This window comes from Oncorhynchus masou, chromosome 32, assembly GCF_036934945.1.
Source record: "Oncorhynchus masou masou isolate Uvic2021 chromosome 32, UVic_Omas_1.1, whole genome shotgun sequence".
Lineage (NCBI taxonomy): Eukaryota > Metazoa > Chordata > Actinopteri > Salmoniformes > Salmonidae > Oncorhynchus > Oncorhynchus masou.
In genome coordinates, this window is record NC_088243.1 from 46374415 (window position 1) to 46390206 (window position 15792).

Genomic DNA, 15792 nt, shown 5'->3' on the forward strand with positions numbered 1-15792 from the left:
ACTTAGAATGTATGTATGTGTTGCCACCCTAAGGTCATGCACTACTCATAAAGCACATTTAGAAATGTTATTATAAAACAATATAAAACACCATCAAAAATTGGCGGAAAATATTGATATTTTGGCCATATTGCCCAGCCATAGATCAGCACCCGTACTCTGAGACGCTTTATCCATACCTCCCACTGGACCAACATGGGTATCCTGTCCTGACTCGGTCTCCATGCTTTGAACTCCAACTTCCTCTTATTCAGCAGCGGGTGTTAAACAATAGCCAAAACTCCTTCCCATCAACCGTCCCTGCTCGCAACAATAGCAGGCCGTGATGAAACCATTTCTATAAACTTTTGTCAGTGAGCCAATAATAAACTCTCCAATAAATGCCTGGGACTCGTTATTCCGCAAAGCAGGAAGGAAGGGAACAACGGTTTGTACACTATGCCACGGTCACTGCAACTCTTTTTATGGGCCATCTGGGGACCATTGTTACCAAGTTTACTGGGAACAAGATGTACCTAGCTAGACTACTGAGGGAAGAGCACCCTTTGCCTAGCATTCAAGACTGTTGGGAGGTTGAAGCAATGTTCACAACATTGCGAATGTTCACAACATTGTGAATGTTCAGATTGAGAAAATGCAGTAGAACCAGTGGGATTCAGCCAAATTAAGAACAATGACTTATTGTACAAGACCAAACATCTCAGAGGACTATTAATCCTAACTAGCGTAATCCTAACTTAACTTCGGTTCACCAAAACATTTAGTAATGCTAATGAAGGTCTATAACAGCTATAAGAAATCATGCCCTTGTTTGACTGCAAATTAAGCCATGTAACAGCTGAGATTTATCAAATCATCCCAACATACAATTAGAAAGGAAGAATGATCGGGGTGAATTTATATACGTAAGCGCACGCATGCACACACACAATGCTCACAAGTGGGTGTAATAGAAGCTAGATTCCTAGTTGCTTTTCACTTCGTTTAGTCGGCATACAGTAGGTAACCTTCAAACCCATAGCAACGTCTCATAAGATGTATCAAGCTGTCATTAAAATGTATTTGTTATAAATAACAGGAACATGTCAAAATTCCAGTACTGTTTTTAAAGTATAAGTACCTAGGTGTCTGGCTAGACTGTAAACTCTCCTTCCAGACTCATATCAAACATCTCCAATCGAAAATCAAATCAAGAGTCGGCTTTCTATTCCGCAACAAAGCCTCCTTCACTCACGCCGCCAAACTTACCCTAGTAAAACTGACTATCCTACCGATCCTCGACTTCGGCGATGTCATCTACAAAATTGCTTCCAACACTCTACTCAGCAAACTGGATGCAGTTTATCACAGTGCCATCCGTTTTGTCACTAAAGCACCTTATACCACCCACCACTGCGACTTGTATGCTCTAGTCGGCTGGCCCTCGCTACATATTCGTCGCCAGACTCACTGGCTCCAGGTCATCTACAAGTCCATGCTAGGTAAAGCTCCGCCTTATCTCAGTTCACTGGTCACGATGGCAACACCGTAGCACGCGCTCCAGCAGGTGTATCTCACTGATCATCCCTAAAGCCAACACCTCATTTGGCCGCCTTTCGTTCCAGTACTCTGCTGCCTGTGACTGGAACGAATTGCAAAAATCGCTGAGAACTTGTCAGTCCTTAGCAGTTTGCAAGTGGTAATGCAAACAAGCAAGCACTCAGACAGAAGAGTAGCAGGCACTCTTCTATTTCTCCCTAAACTAAAAAAACATTTGGTTGTTGTCAGCTGACAAAACAACTAGTGTTTATACCAGCCTTAAAGAAGAAAAACTCAGTTTCAACAGTTTTTTTGGGGGGGGGGGTTATTATATGTCTACCTCTGACAGATTTTACGTCTCTAACGATGCTGGAAAGCCATGGATTTGTCCTTCGACAAATTGTGGGGTTTACCAAAAAGAAAAGTCCCCACATACATCTTGCTAGGAATGTGTATATCCTGTATGTGGGTAACTCTCAATGCAGAGTCGGTCAGGGTGGAGTGAGTAGGCTATCATGCCTGGCTCAAATTACTTATGCTGTCATTTTTTTCTACAGGCTTCAGGGCCTGTGATTCGAGCTAGGCTGAGAGAAGCCTGCTGTCTCTATACCAATCAGCTGTGGTGTCTGAAAGGACAGACAGGGACATGCTGGCAAGAGAGAGGGGACACTCACAGTCGCAGACACACACCCTGCTGCCCATAAACTTTCACTGCTGCCCGCACACATGCGCGCACAAAAGCATGGACCAGGGATTTTTCTGCCATTAAAATACTTGGGCAGGCCACCTATAAGCATTTTTTTCAGGCCACCCAAGTCCAAACAGTGTAAAAACATAAATAAAAACAAATATTTACAAAAAAATCAATACATTTTCGGGATGGAAAAACATTTTCAGTGTAAACTTAAAACAACTAAAACCAGATATAAAGCACACGACATGACCAAAGGTATGTGGACACCTGAATATCTCATTCCAAAATCATTGGCACTAAAATAGAGTTAGTCCCCTCTTTGCTGCTATAACAGCCTCCACTCTTCTGGGAAGGCTTTCCACTAGATGTTGGAACATTGCTACTGGGACTTGCTTCCATTCAGCCACAACAGCATTAGTGAGGTAGGGCACTGATGTTGGACGATTAGGCCTGGCTCGCAGTCGGCATTCCAAATCATCCCAACGGTGTTCGATGGGGTTGAGGTCAGGGATCCGTGCAGGCCAGTCAAGTTCTTCCACACTCGACAAACCATTTCTGTATGGACCTCGCTTTGTGCACGGGGGCATTGTCATGCTGAAACAGGAAAGGGCCTTCCACAACCTGTTGCCACAAAGTTGGAAGCACAGAATTGTCTAGAATGTCATTGGATGCTGTATCATTAAGATTACCCTTCAATGGAACTAAGGGGCCTGATCCATGAAAAACAGTCTCAGACCATTATAGTTGGCACTATGCATTCGGGCAGGAAGCATTCTCCTGGCATCCGCCAAACCCAAATTCGTCTGTCGGACTGCCAGATGGTGAAGCGTGATTCATCACTCCAGAGAGGGCATTTCCACTGCTCCAGAGTCCAATGGCGGCGAGCTTCACACCACTCAAGTCGACGCTTGGCATTGCGCATGGTGATCTTAGGCTCGTGTGCTAGTGTGCGGCTGCTCGGCCATGGAAACCATAAAGCTCCCAACGAACAGTTATTGTGCTGACGTTGCTTCTAGAGGCAGTTTGGAACTCGTAGTGATTGTTGCAACCGAGGACAGAGATTTTTAGAAAGCTACGCGCTTCAGCACTCGGCGGTCCCATTATGTGAGCTTGTGTAGAACACCACTCCGCAGCTGAGCCGGTGTTGCTCCTAGACGTTTCCACATCACAATAACAGCACTTACAGTTGACCAGGGCAGCTCTAGCAGGACAGAAATGTGATGAACTGACTTGTTGGAAAAGTGCCATCATATGACAGTGCCATGTTGAAAGTCACTGAGCTCTTCAGTAAGGCTATTCTACTGCCAATGTTTGTCTATGGAGATTGCATGGCTGTGTGCTCAATTTTATACACCTGTCAGCAACGGGTATGGCTGAAATAGCCAAATCCAGTAATTTGAAGGTGTGCCCACATACATTGTATATACAAAAGTATCTAGAAACAATATTATAATATAATCTTTGAGAATGAACAATCACCAAAATAAAAGCTAGACAGTCAGAATTTAAAACTCCAAAAACAATGCAATTAGCAGTAATGATTTTGTTATCATGTTTGAGCAAAACAACACAGCATTATCCATGGCAAAATGCATCAAATTGCAGGAAATTAGATTTAAAACTTTTTTTTTTTAAGTATCTCAGCTCCTTGGCAAAGTGTAAAATTGCAGGAAATTTGCATTAAAACTGCAAAAATGTTTCTCAACTATATGGAGAAATGTGTAGAATTGCAGGAAATTAGTAAAAAAAAAATAATAATCTAAAATGTCTACACCGCCAAGATGAGAGCCTCTCCCAAAAAATGTAAATGCAGCCGTGCCAACCGCGCCCACCACCACGCCTACCACCTAAGGCCCCTTTTGATCCAGAATAAATCCTGAGCACACGCACACACACACACGCACACACACGCAGTGGTCGAAAAGCACTGGGGAACTCCCGTCCCAAGGGGTTGTTTTAGTAAAGGTCTCGGCAGGTCTCAACCTGACTAATGACTAATTATAGACACAAAGAGGGACAGAGGGGCATACGAGTGGAGGGAAGAGGGAGATTAGGGAGTATGGATAATGCAGACGTGGCACAAGTACATTTTTGTAATCCACTTAACCAAATGTAATGTCTACCGACACCAAGCATTAAAAAAAACCTTAAGCAGCCTGCCAGGACTGGTTCCAAGCCGCTCATTTTACAGAAAGATTACAAGAGCATAGAACTTACAAACATATGCCACAAAATATTTTTTTTTCAGTAAAGTTTAAATGTGGGTTACCATTTAAACTTTGATAAAAACAATGCTGGCTATCATTTCAAATTAAAATCTCTACTGAACCTACAAAATCACAGACAAAAAATAATAGTTATCTAAATTTGAACCAGCATGCAGCCTAGTACACTAATACATAGTCTGCCACGTGACCAAATGAGACCTCTCCCTCCCTTCCTCTCCCTTCCTCTCCCTTCCTGTCAGTTTCCTCGCTTCCCTGCGTCTTTCGAGCAGCTCCCTAGCGGTCATTCCGCAAATGATTTCTGTCATCGGGCTTGGGTGTGTGCATACAGCCACAGCACTCTCCATTGTACAACGTCCCTCCCCTCTCAAGCCAAGCCCCTCTACAACAATTAAGAGGCGTGGGACCAGCTAGCAGGAGTGTGGCCCATAGACCTCTTCTGTTGGATGAGTAGATCCACAGTGGACTGGTGGAAAATTAAGGGGAAACAATGAGAACAGGGGGGCTGTCAAGTTCAACGAGGGAACTTTATAGACTTGGATGGGGGCTAATTATGGTATTTTGAAAGGGTAGTAGCGAGCTACTAACCTCAATTAGGAAGCCAAGTTGGGCCACAAGGCATCCATTTGGGCTGTTTATAACACTGTTGAGCTATGTAGACTGGATGGAAACCACATTGAAAGTGAAGTGCTGTTAACACTATTCAGCATTTCTACTTTCAATGCAACCTAAGCGAATCACATTTGGTCTGAAGTCTTCCAAAATCACTATGTAAAAAAAAATCAAGCCTACCCACTCACCAAAATAAAGGCAGCAAGGTGACAAGACCGTAGTCTCAATCCACCCGCCCACAAAGGAAAGACCCACTGGTCTAGACTCAAGACCAGCACAACTTAATTTAGGGCCTACTCATCAATCACATTTGCCTCATTGCTTTATCCGTCTCAGAGTGTTTCCCATGGTCGTAATTACATTATGTATTCCAGCCTATTCCAACCACTATCTCAGCACGCTCCCTCACCGCAAATAACCACTCTTTGTTCAGCAGGCACATAACCACCAATCAAAAACAAAGATTGAGTCGTTAGGTTATGCCGAAACAAATGTGTCAGTCTCGTAAAGGGATGAAACAGCGACTCTCTCTTTCCTTCAATAAACCCATTAGTCTTTCCTTCATGTGGTACAGTGTATTCGGAAAGTATTCAGACCACTTGACTTTTTACACATTTTGTTACGTTACAGCCTTATTCTAGGTAAAATAAATAATAATCTTATCAATATACTCTCAATATACTATCAATATACTCTGGCTTACTTGTACACAGTGAGAGCATGCATAATTTCCAAAACGGCAAGAAGACCAAGACTAATGGATGCACATGCAGCGTTAGCGCTGCTAGAAGGTACAAAAACAACTCAGATGGCGGGGAATAAAATAATCATGACATCTCTGATGATTATTCTTCTGATTCGAAGCCTGAACCTATACCTCCGAGGACTCAATGCAAAAAAAACAGAACGGTGCGTACTGAGCAGGTGCCTGCACCACCACCAAATGAAATGGTGAGACAGGAGAGAGGAAGGGATGGCACCGTTTGGATAGAACAAGCTGGTGACAATGCTACTGGACGATTATCAGCACAAAATGTTGGCAAACGTTGTTTGGAATCAATCCTCAAGGTGTTTTTTCACATATCTCTTCATTGATATATCACGAACGATATACGAAGCTTGCTTTCCTCTCTGAATCCCATGGAAAAATACTGGCAGGTGACTTTTGCGCACCAATTTCGGCGCAGGACACCGGGCGGACACGTGGTAAATGTGGTCTCTTATGGTCAATCTTCCAACGATCTGCCTACAAATACGTCACAATGCTGCAGACACCTTGGGGAAACGACAGAAAGGGCAGACTCATTCCTCTTGCGTTCACAGCCATATAAGGAGATCATGAAAGACAGAGCCTCAAAAATCCTTGTCATTTCCTGGATGCCAAGTCATCTTGGTTTTGCCTGAAGCTCACGTTAAAGGGCACGCACAGAGAAGATATTTGTATTTCTGGACACGTCAGAGTGTTTTCTTTCGAACAGTAGCAATTATATGCATAGTCGAGCATCTTTTTGTGACAAAATATCTTGTTTAAAACGGGAACGTTTTTCTTCCAAAAATGAAATAGCGCCACCATAAGTGTAAGAGGTTAACTGGTTTTTGTGAAAATGTTGCGTGCTAAATGCTGCTCAAAATGCTATGCTAGCTTTGCATACTCTTACACAAATTAGTCAATTTCTATGGTTCAAAAGCATATTTTGAAAATCTGAGATGACAGTGTTGTTAAGAAAAGGCTAAGCTTGAGAGCAGACGCATTATTTTCATTTTATTTGCGATTTGGATTGTCCCGAATCCATTTCTGTGATGTCTTGGCTGTGTGCTTTGGAGAAGGTTTCCATCAAGGATCTCTCTCTGTACTTTGCCCCGTTTATCTTTCCATCGATCCTGACTAGTCTCCCAGTCCCTGGTGCTGAAAAACACCCCACAGCATGATGCTGCAACTACCATGCTTTACCGTAGGGATGGTGCCAGGTTTCCTCCAGACGTGACACTTGGCATTTAGGCTAAAGAGTTCAATCTTGGTTTCATCAGACCAGAGGATCTTATTTCTCATGGTCTGAGAGACTTTAGGTGTCTTTTGGCAAACTCCAAGCGGGCTGTAATGTGCCTTTTACTGAGAAATTGCTTCCGTCTGGCCACTGTACCATAAAGGCATGATTGGTGGAGTGCTGCAGAGATGGTTGTCCTTCTGGAAGTTTCTCCTATCTCCACAGAGGAACTCTGGAGCTCTGTCAGAGTGACCATCGGGTTTTTGGTCATTTCCCTGAGTGTTCTTGGGGAACTTCAATGCTGCCTTAATGTTTTGGTCGCCATCCCCAGATGTGCCTCGACACAATCCTGTCTTGGGAGATCTACGGTTAATTCCTTCGACCTTATGGCTTGGTTTTTGCTCTGACTTGCACTGTCAACTGTGGGACCGTATTAAAACAGCTGTGTGCCTTTCCAAATCATGTCCAATCAATTGAATTTACAACAGGTGGACTGTGATCAAGTTGTAGAAACATCTCAAGGATGATCAATGGAAACAGGATGACCCTGAGCTCAAGTCTCATAGCAAAGGGTCTGAATGCTTATGTAAATAAGGTATTTTTGTTTTCTATTTTTAATAAATTAGTAAAAATGTCTAAAAACCTGTTTTTGCTTTGTCATTAAGGGGTATTGTGGATAGATTGATGAGGATTTTTATTTATTTAATCCATTTTAGAATAAGGCTGTAACGTTGGAAAAAGTCAAGGGATCTCAATACTTTCCAAAGGCACCGTCTCTTTATAAACATAAACTACCTTCACCCATGTTCCCTATGCTGCTTTCTTCACTTGTTCTTCTCCCGATTTGATAAGATCTAGACTCAGTAAGACGTATAAAAGGTGCTTACACATGGGCCGCGGTAAACGACAATTGAACTGAGAGAAAATCTGCTTACCGTGTGTAGAGGCCAGAAGTCCCGATAGTTGTCAGCTCGATTGTTGTCAACATTGTTTGATTGGTTGACAAGACGAACTCTGCACATTGGTCAACCGTGTATTTTGCCGCCCTACTCCCATTGAAGTCGGAGAATTTCAGGCGCTTACCAAGGCCCGTCTTAAAAGTGTTGTTGTGTACTGTTTTTGCTACCTTTTTATTTTTTCTTTATTTTGATTTAATTTAACCTTTATTTCACTAGGAAAGTCAGTTAAGAACAAATTCCTAATTACAATGACGGCCTACCCCGGCCTCCCCTAACCTGGACAACGCTGGGCCAATTGTGCGTCGCCCTATGGAACTCCCGATCATGGCCGGTTGATATACGCCTCTTGCACTTAGAAGCAGAGCCTTAGACCGCTGCGCCACTTCTTTCACCTGTGTAACGTTGTCTTCCTCCTGCTTATTCTGGGGTTCTGAATGATTGCAGTGGTGTTCACAATTGACAGCAGCAACACGGACCTGTTAAATTGACAAGAAGGGTATTGATATAGCTGCGTTTAGGCATGGCTTCCTTGTTTGGAGTCTTAAGTGTGTTACTCATTCTGCTGGAGTTGACCTAGTATTTTATATTACAGTTGTTTTTCCCATTTGTAACTCACCCACCAAAAATCACAATATGCGGTTTACATTGTGTTCTCTGTGCTGGTCTAATTCCTATAATGAAAAAGCAGAAGAATCTGTGCGCTCTCAGTTAGTAATAATGTCCCAGGTTTGTGCCATTGAAGAATAAATAATTGTATCTTTACTTCAAGTAAGATGTGTATATGTTATGTATAAAAGGCATATGGATGCACTGTTCACTATTTGGATTTCTTTAAAACAATGTAATTTTTGGAGTTCATTTATGATTATGGATACATTCTGCATTTCTGCTTTTGTATTTTGCAGCAGCTTTAGCATACATTTAAAAAAACACTACAATACATTCACAGATTTCACAACACACTGTGTAACCTCAGGCTCCTACTCCAACACTACCACATATCTACAGTACTAAATTCATATGTATGTATAGTGCGTATGTTATTGTGTGTGTGTGTGTGTGTGTGTGTGTGCCAATGTTTGTGCTGATTCACAGTCCCACCTGTTCCATAAGGTGTTTTTTTATCTGTGTTTTTAAATCAAATTGTACTGCTTGCGTTGGTTACTTGATGTGGAATAGAGTTCCATGTAGTCATAGCTCTATGTAGTACTGTGTGCCTCCCATAGTCTGTTCTGGACTTGGGGACTGTGAAGAGACCTCTTGTGGCATGTCTTTTCGGGTATGCATGGGTGTCCGAGCTGTGTGCTAGTAGTTTAGACCGACAGCTCGGTGCATTCAACATGTCAATACCTCTCATAAATAAAAGTAGTGATGAAGTCAATCTCTCCTCCACTTTCAGCCAGGAGAGATTGACATGCATATTATTAATATTAGCTCTCTGTGTACAACCAAGGGCCAGCCGTGCTGCCCTTATCTGAGCCAATTGCAATTTTCCTAAGTCATTTTTTGTGGCACCCGACCACACGACTGAACAGTCGACAAGGTGCGACAAAACTAGGGCCTGTAGGACCTGCCTTGTTGATAGCTTTACAATAGACAGACATCTCCCCATCTTAGCTACTACTGCATCAGTATGTTTGACCAAGGTTACTCCAAGCAGTTTAGTCATCTCAACTTGCTCAATATCCACATGAGTTATTACAAGATTTAGTTGAGGTTTAGGGTTTAGTGAGTTTTTTGTTCCAAATACAATGCCTTTTGTTTTAGAAATATTTCGGGCTTATTTCTTATTTCTTGCCACCCACTCTGCTCTTTGTTGAGTGATGCAGTCATTTCAGTCACTGTAGTAGCTGATGTGTATAGTGTTGAGTCATCTGCATACATAGACACTCTGGCTTTACTCAAAGTCAGTGGCATGTCGTTAGTAAAAAATGAAAAAAACAAGGGGCCTGAACAGCTACCCTGGGGAATTCCTGATTCTAACAGGATTATAATATTTCAGAGGCTTCCATTATAGAACACCCTCTGTGTTCTGTTAGACAAGTAACTCTTTATCCACATTATAGCAGGGGGTACAAAGCCATAACACATATGTTTTTTCCAGCAGCAGACTATGATCAATAATGTCAAAAGATTCACTTAAGTCCCACAATCAAAGCAAGTTAATCTGACTTTGAATCTGCATCAGAACACATCAATAAGTTAGTTCTGAATTGCTTTAATACAGCATTGCATTCTAACACAATGAATTGAAATGGATTTCACCTTGTTCATATAGTTGGCAGACATGTTAAATAATTAAATACAGTCATCCACCAGCTGAAGGAGAAGAGGATCTGGTAAAATAAGGGCATGTTGCTAATATCCTCTAGGTAGGTAGCTAGCTAGATAGCGTCTTTGCAAAAATGACTAGTATTCATGGTATATTGTAAATATCTGACTGCTACAAGGATAGTATTCTGTAAACACCAAATGCATAAATAAGCAAACAAATATCAGTTAAAATATGAAATAGATCAATTAAAATATTCAACATATCTTTCATTTTGGCTAGTAGCCGACAGCAAAGGTGTCAGCTTGAGATGACATGCCGTAGCTTGTATGGATATGTAGTCTTGCATGATGTCTACTTTGATGCTAATTGGTATTTTAGAATCTGAGAGTAAATATAACTGAATATATTTATAAAAGTCCCCTTGTTTTGATAATCATCTCAGGGACGTCACGCCAGGGAAAGCCTACATGAAACACAGACCTTGTTTGAAGTGTAATTTTCCCTATGGGAAACATGAATGGTGAACAAACCATTGGAACTGTGTTTGACCACTAGGTTTTAGGTGTATTTTGTGGCAAGGGCTTGGTGTCTGTGTTCGAGTGGGAAGGTGCACAGTGTACACAGCACAGAAGGAGCGAAGGAGACAAACGTTCATAAAAACAAGAAAAAAATAGTGTGAACCTTGCGATACAGGCATTTGGAACATCAGGTTAAAACATAAATTCAATATAATCTCCCAGCCCTACTTTAAGTACATGTTTTTATTGACGGTTTGTGGGCAAAAGGTATGCTACATGTTGGGATGTTGATTAAATGGAAAATCTCCGTGTCCTGTTTGTTACATAAATAGGTTGTTTGGTCAAGAGAGTGAGGAGTGATTAATGGTTAAATTCAGTAGCAAGTGTTTGGGTGTGTACTTAGATTAACTGTGCAGCCTACACTTGCCGCACTCTCCTGTCTCTAAGCTTCATGTCCTGAGCGCATGCACCAAGAAACCTGTTTGTCCAAAATCTCCATCTGAGATCTAAAGATGAATGCAACATTTAAACAGTGAGCCAAACCACGCTATGTGTGTACACTCACCACTGTGAGGCTATGTTCTTCCAAGTAATGTGAACGGTGTGCACCACCTGAACTCATTAGGATCATCACCAAACTACGTTATAGCTTTGAAGCAGACTAGAAGCCGTCAGGTGAAAATGAGTCTCTGAATATCCATGTTGCAACATACTCCTCCCTCCCTCCACTCTACAAATAGGATAATAGTGCAAAATGGCAAATTAGCTCCTTTTTCCAAGGGTTAGTCAAAATGTGGTTTATGCAGCTGCTGCAAGTTCTTCTTCCTATGAGGAAATAAGTTACTCAGTCACCTGGTTCAGTGGTTTTCATTTGTCTCTTTCCAAACTCCCACCCTAAAGTTTCCAGTTCACAAACTGATTCATAACGATTACTGGCGAAGAGGTCTGCTTACTAGTCAATGGTGGGAAATGGGAAATGAACTGAAGCATTGAGAAAACAGGGTTTTATGGAGTAAGAGAGCAGGAGGGTGAGACTTACTAAAGATGGAGAAAGAGGGGGAGCAAGTAGGAGGGGGAAAAAACATCCCGGGTAGAGAAAAAGTAAGGATTAAGAAAACATGGCAAGAAAGACAGAGAATAAAGACAGAGGGGCTGCCAAACACTGGCGCGACAGAGGTGCTTCCCCTTATATGTACAGCTGTTTTACGAGACAGTGAGCAATACCTCCCCCCTTGTCTCCGAGACTCTGACAGGCTGGGGAATTTAACGTCTCTCTGTTAGGTGGCTTTAAAAATAGCCCTGTGGACAACTTTAAGACCCTGTAGTAATAGCAACAATAACAACCGCCTCTTGCCAAGCCTCTCAGCGCTTCGTCTGGCATCCGTTTCCAGCAGGGAGTTTTCCACAGGGACAACATATTAGACCTATAAACAAGTGAGTGCTGGACCCCATCTAGAATTCCTGGTTGCCATTCAACTCTTCCCTTTACTATCTTCTTATTACTTTACCATAAATCAGTTGTGTGTGTGCTGGTGGATTCCGAGGTCATATGTTTGTTCCTAGACTGTGTTGGGGAGTTGACGCCCATGTGAAATGCCCTGTCTTCCAACTACCCTGAACTTAACTCACAGACACCTGCTAAGCCTGTTGGGGAGACAATATATGCAACAAAATGACAGGTTGGCTTGCTGAGGTCATCCCTATGTTGGACACTGTTGTTTTGTTTGTTTTAATTTTTTTTCTGGTCCAGACTAGCAACCTGCAATAGAATGTTCCCAAAGATTGCTGCAGTGTTTCTGCTGCAGGCATTTAGCAGTGGTTGCTGTGCCACAGCAACAATCATTAATGCCACGGCCAAAAAATATATAACATGGAAAAAAATATATAACATTGAAAAAATATATAACATTTTTGCAATCGTGGGGAAAACTGCAGGTTGAAGAGTCTTTGTTAAAAAAAAGGAGATCCCAGCTTTCCATTCCTACTCTATTTAGTTCTCAATTCCTAAAAATGCACAAACTGCACCATTTAAAACACTGAGTTTTAAGCAGTGCATGGTTAAGGACCTTACCACTGTAATTTGCAGTAAGGGCATAGGGGAGAGTGGGGCTACATGTCAACTGTAGGTTAACTTGAGAAAAAACGTCACCCTACCTCAAAATCCTTTTTTGGGAGTGACTTAAATTGTGATGAGACAGATTACATTTTAGTTGCGCAAGAGTAGTGGGAACCAGGGAAAGTGTTTGGGGAAACAATGTGACATGAAGTGGATTCTGTGAGAATTACAGGCAGGGGTGTTTTACACCAGGTGGTGGTATACCCCAAGTCAAGCTAAGTTTTATGGGACATAAAATTCATCAATAGATTGCTAACTAGTTTTAAAATTACATTTAGCAAATGTATATGTAAATAAGGTATATTTTATTTTAGAAGTATTCATATATTTTTCTATGAGACTCGAAATTGAGCTCAGGTGCATCCCGTTTCCATTGATCATCCTTGAGATGTTTCTACAACTGTGGTAAATTCAATTGATTGGACACCTGTCTATATAATCTCCCCCAGCTAACAATGCACGTCAGAGCATTGAAGATCCCCCAAGAACACAGTGGCCTCCATCATTCTTAAATGGAAGAAGTTTGGAACCACCAAGACTATTCCCAGAGCTGGCCGCCCAGCCAAACTGAGCAATCGGGGGAGATGGGCCTTGGTCAGGGAATTGACCAAGCCGATGATCACTCTGACAGAGCTCTAGAGTTCCTCTGTGGAGATGAGAGAACCTTCCAGAAGGACAACCATCTCTGCAGCACTCCACGAATCAGGATGCTTTTCAGCGGCAGGGACTAGCAGACTAGTCAGGATCGAGCAAAGTACAGAGAGATCCTTGATTGAAACCTGCTCCAGAGCGCTCAAGACCTCAGACTGGGGCGAAGGTTCACATTCTAACAGGACAACGACCCTAAGCACACGGCCAAGACAACGCAGGAGTGGCTTCAGGACAAGTCTCTGAATGTCCTTGAGTGGCGCAGCCAGAGCCCGGACTTGAACCCGATCGAACATCTCTGGAGAGACCTGAAACAAGCTGTGTAGCAACGCTCCCCATCCAACCTGACAGAGCTTGAGAGGATCTGCAGAGAAAAATGGGAGAAACTCCCCAAATACAAGTGTGCCAAGCTTGTAGCGTCATACCCAAAAAGACTCGATGCTGTAAAGGTGCTTCAACAAAGTACTGAGTAAAGGGTCTGAATACTTATGTTAATGTATTTTTTTTTTTTTTTTTACTAAATTAGCAAAAATTACAAAAAAAAACTTCAGTTTTGGCTTTGTCATCATGGGGTATTGGGTGTAGACCGATGAGGGGGAAAAACGTTTTAATCAATTTTAGAATAAGGCTGTAATGTAACACAATGTGGTCTGAATACTTTCCGAAGGCAATGTACCTGGTCCAATATGTCAAAATAATTTTAACAATGTGTTACCAGGCTTATTTCTGTAGGTGGAAATTATATTTTAGAAGGTGCCCCCCCCTCCCCTACACATTTTTCAAGAAGAAACACTTGATTGCTGTATGTCTTGAGTATTGTAATAAGTATGTGTCTAAATATCTTAGTGTGCAATCTAAGCTAATTATTTAGCTAATGTATAAGGAAACTATTTTTAGGCAGTCTGAACCACACTCTTGTCACAATCGACAGTTTTCTAAAGAAGGGAGGAGGACATGCAGGCCAGCACATACAGAAGAAGTGATTACGCAACGCACCAACGCCTTTTCAACAGAACATTGGAGGTCGTGGGGTCAATATGGCTGCTTACTCATCCTCACATATCAATAACGGTACTTGAGTTCCAGATAAAAGTGCGTCAAAACAACAGAATGGTCCAAACATTTGGATCATAAACCGGAGCAGCAGAGTCATCTGCCTTCTATTGCTCACCACATTGAACCTGTCTGAGCAGCAACTTGGTGAGTCATTCGCATTTGGCCAGGGTGTTGAATTGGCTCAGCTGTCGGGAATTGTGGGAAATGAATGAGGTGGGGAATTGTACTCACTGGGAGTTCGGAGGGTTCTGGCAGGAATTCTGCATCCTCTCCAAATATGAAATCTGGAGGTAGTTCTGGATCCCGTGCGTTGAAGATGATATCCCCTGAGAAAGACCAGAATGATCACACCTTTCACACAACACGTAAAGAAAGATTTCTAGAATTTAATTCAGCCCACCATAGCAATGTTTACTACTCAAGCAGCGAGCGCACAGAAACATATTTTTCTGAATAGAGGTAGATTCTACAGAGATGGGGAGAATGTGTTTACTACAATGGTTCAACTGAATTAAGACCTTAGGTGAACAAAATGACTGATTCTAGCTGAAGAGATTGATGACCACTTGCATCAACATGAGCGCTTAGCTGTTTTACACTCAACTCTAATGAAATTTGAGATGAAATGGACCTGCACTGTTATTAAATAATGAGAACAGGTGAATACTGGTGGCTACACTTTTACAAAAACATGGTGCATGAACAACAAAAACACATACCACTGACAGCCCAACCGCCTAGTTCCTATTTCCAGTAACACTCAAACATTTACAAGTCCTGAAAAATAAAACCAGACAATCACGTTGTTCTGGTTAAATGCTTGGAATTGTACTATTTGCAATAAACCCTCACAGAGTAGTCTACCAATTGTGATAGAGAAATGAACTGAGTAGGGGGATTGAAAAGGCTACTCTAGAACTCAGTCAATATAGGGTTGCTCCATTTGATTTCAATAGCTTTTTGACTGCACGCTTTTTGATTGGAACAAAACGTTCTATACATACTTGCCAATGGTAGAAGTGTTCAAAAAGTAGTTTTTTGGACCTGAATGACAAAACATTTAGGAGAAAGGTGTGCTTAAAGTTGACCCGTTTTGAAAACTACCATGAGACATCCATGTCTTTATCACTGGAAAAGATAAATGGTTGAGTTTGATATAATTGAAAAGCTTAAAAACAGGGTTGTC

General features: G+C 41.9%; 1 protein-coding gene across 1 annotated transcript in view; it reads right to left on the bottom strand.

The window, feature by feature from the left end:
* The window catches only part of babam2 (BRISC and BRCA1 A complex member 2), a 216333-nt gene that overhangs the window by 166064 nt on the left and 34477 nt on the right, over positions 1–15792 (bottom strand). The window contains exon 4 of the mRNA XM_064954260.1: positions 14838–14932. Within this exon, the coding sequence (XP_064810332.1) occupies positions 14838–14932 (95 nt within the window). The remainder of the gene's footprint in view (positions 1–14837; positions 14933–15792) is intronic.